Source organism: Parus major, chromosome 21 (assembly GCF_001522545.3).
Source record: "Parus major isolate Abel chromosome 21, Parus_major1.1, whole genome shotgun sequence".
Taxonomy (NCBI): domain Eukaryota; kingdom Metazoa; phylum Chordata; class Aves; order Passeriformes; family Paridae; genus Parus; species Parus major.
The window spans coordinates 682,698-685,842 of NC_031789.1; the positions used below are offsets into that span (position 1 = coordinate 682,698).

The window sequence follows — 3,145 nt, forward strand, 5'->3', positions numbered from 1 at the left end:
CTGGGACTGTCACCCACCCCTGGGACTGTCACCCACCTGGGGTCGGGGCCGGCACGGTTTCCTGCTGGGATTGCTGCTGGGATTGGTACCGGAACTGCTCCTCCGGGACTCGGGGGGTGACATCTGCAAGGACAGAGCCGGTGCAGGGACACCCCAAACCCCGATCCCCCCGCCGGGGTCCCGGGGGGGAAACACTCACCGTGGTAATCGTAGTAATCCTGAATTTCTGGGGATAAACCAAAAAACAGCCTCAAGATGGGTTTAGGGAGAAAACTCATCCCGTGGGGAGCGGGAAATGAGATCCCTGGAATTCTGTGGTGGGTCGGGAAAACTCCCCCCAGGCACTCCAGGGCCGCTTCCCCCTGGGTGGGGATTTGGGATGGATAAAGGTTCAAAAAAATAACTGGATAAAAGGTTTTTAATGGATACCCCGATTAATTAAGGCTTAATAAAAATTAAAAAAAATAATTAAGGGTTAATAAAGAATTTGATAAAGGTATAATAAAGAATTTGATAAAGGTTTAATAAAGGATTTGATAAAGGTTTAATAAAGGATTGGATAAAGGTTTAATAAAGAATTTGATGGAGGTTTAATAAAGAATTTGATAAAGGTTTAATAAAGAATTTGATGGAGGTTTAATAAAGAATTTGATAAGGGTTTAAGAAATAATTGGGTAAGGGTTTAAGAAATAATCGGATAAATAGTTTTTAATAAAGAATTTGATAAGGATTTAATAAAGAACTGCCAGTGAGCGCAGAGACGGAAGTTTGGGGATTCCAGAGGCGTGGAGGATGAGGATGGAGAGGAAGAAGAGGGAGGAGTTTTTCCCGGGCTGTTTTTCCAGGGAAAGCCGAGGGGATGGAGGCAGGGGGTGTCCCGGCTCTCACCAGCCTGCTGGTCATACTGGGAGTACTGGACTGGCTCGGGGTACGTGATGCCCTCGAAGCGGCTGTACTGGCCCTGCACCAGGAGCACTGCGGGACACGGGCGGCCGTCGGTGTGGGACCCCCAAAACTGGGATCCGGGATCCCAAATCCGGGATCTGGGACCCCAAAACTGGGATCCGAGATCCCAAATCCGGGATCTGGGACCCCAAAACTGGGATCTGGGACCCCAAACCCGGGATCTGAGACCCCACTGACACCCCAAACCTGGGATCTGAGACCCCACTGACACCCCAAACCCGGGATCTGAGACCCCAAACCCGGGATCTGGGACCCCCAAACCCCAGATCTGGGATCCCCAAACCCGGGATCTGAGACCCCAAACCNATCCCAAAGGAAGGAGCCCAAAATTGGGAATGATCCCAAAGGAAGGAGCCCAAAATTGGGAATAATCCCAAAGGAAGGAGCCCAAAATTGGGAATAATCCCCCAGGAAGGGGCCGGGAGCCGCAGGGTCCCACCGGGGCTCTCCCCCCGCCGCAGAACAGAGAAAGGCACAGAAACAATAAACCCCCCCTTGCCCGTTTTAATTATTATGTGCACAAAAAAAAAACCCCAAAAACAAACCCAGAGAGAGAGAGAGAGAGAGAATTCCCGGGATTTCGGGGAGCTGCTCGTTGATGGCCGGGAGCTCCGGAGCGGGACCGGAGCGGGGCCGGAGCGGGGCCGGGGCTCAGCAGCCGCCGCAGCTGCGGGCGCAGGACGCTCCCACGCTCTGGCACAAACCGCTCGTGGCCATCACCCCGCACTTGGAGAACTTGTCCCGGCACAGGTCGGCTGCGGGGAGCGAGGGGTTAGCCCTGGATATGGGGAAAATTCCGGGGGAGCAGCGGGGGAGAGCCCCGGGCCCGCCCCAGAACGCGATCCCGCTCTGATCCCTGGGGTTTTGGGGTTTTGGGGGCAGTGAGGGACCCCCGGCTCCATCGGTGTGCCCTGACCCCACCCCAAAACGCGATCCCGCTCTGATCCCTGGGGTTTTGGGGAGAATGGGGGACCCCCGGCTCCATCGGTGCTCACCCTGACCCCACCCCAAACCGCGATCCCGCTCTGATGCCGGGGGTTTTGGGGTTTTGGGGGCAGTGAGGGACCCCCGGCTCCATCGGTGGGCACCCGGTCCCGCCCCAAAATGCGATCCCGCTATGATCCCGGGGGTTTTGGGGGCACTGAGGGACCCCCCGCCCGATGGATGCACCCCCTGACCCCACCCCAAAACGCGATCCCGCTCTGCCCCGGGGGTTTTGGGGTTTTGGGGGCAGCGGGGGACCCCCCGCCTGATGGATGCGCACCCCATTCCCTCCCCAAAACGCAGTCCTGCTCTGATCCCGGGGGTTTTGGGGTTTTGGGGGCAGTGAGGGACCCCCCGCTCCATCGGTGCCCCCTGACCCCACCCCAGACCGCGATCCCGCTCTGCCCCGGGGGTCTCTTTGTCGCAGCGGGATTTTCCCTCCTCGGAATTCGGGGGACAAGGGCGATTTGAGCGGGCACGATCCCGGTTTTGGGGGCGCCCCTCTCACCTCTCAGCAGCTCCTCGTGGGCGCACACGGTGCGGACGCAGATCTCCTTGTTGATGACATAAACCCGGCGGAGGCTGGAATTTTGGGAACAGAAAGGACGGGATGTGAGGCAGAGGGGTTCCCGGGATCTCCGGGGGGATCAGGGAATGTTCCCCCGGCCTCACGCACCTGTAGAAGCAGATCTCGTTCAGGCACTGCTTGCAGGGTTTGTGCACCGAGTACAGCCGGGTGCAGGGGTACTGCTCCTCCCGGCAGTCTGCGGAAAGCGGCGATTCCCGGGAATTCCCGGCAATTCCAGGCAATTCCCGGCAATTCCCGACAATTCCTCACCCAGCGCCTCCCCCCGCCCCGGTTGTCGCTGCACAGCCCGGCCCCGGGGATGGGGAACGGGATCGGCACTCACCGAGCGGTCCCGGCTCCGTGGGCTCCGTCTCGGGCACCGCGGCTGAGGGGGGACAGGGACAGGGACAGGGGACGGGGACAGGGACAGGGGACAGGGACAGGGACACGGACAGGGGACAGGGACAGGGGAGGGAATTTCAGGATGGGGCAGAAGCGTGTCCTTGCCCTTTCCCTGGATTTTAGGGCTGGAGCAGCCTCGGCACCCCCCGGCTGCTCCGGGAGGAGAACGGGAAGGGACGGAGAGCGCCCAGCCCTGGGCCTGGGGGTTCTGGGGGTGATGTCACC

The 3,145-nt window shown here is 59.4% G+C and overlaps 1 protein-coding gene across 1 annotated transcript; it reads right to left on the reverse strand.

The window, feature by feature from the left end:
- Window positions 1–1,450: 1,450 nt before the first annotated feature.
- On the reverse strand, window positions 1,451–2,982 carry MFAP2 (microfibril associated protein 2; the record flags this gene model as incomplete). Its single annotated transcript, XM_015648001.1, has 4 exons — window positions 1,451–1,721; window positions 2,459–2,532; window positions 2,627–2,714; window positions 2,862–2,982. Coding segments are annotated over 4 exons (387 nt in total), but the record flags the coding sequence as incomplete, so codon positions are not given.
- Window positions 2,983–3,145: the final 163 nt, after the last annotated feature.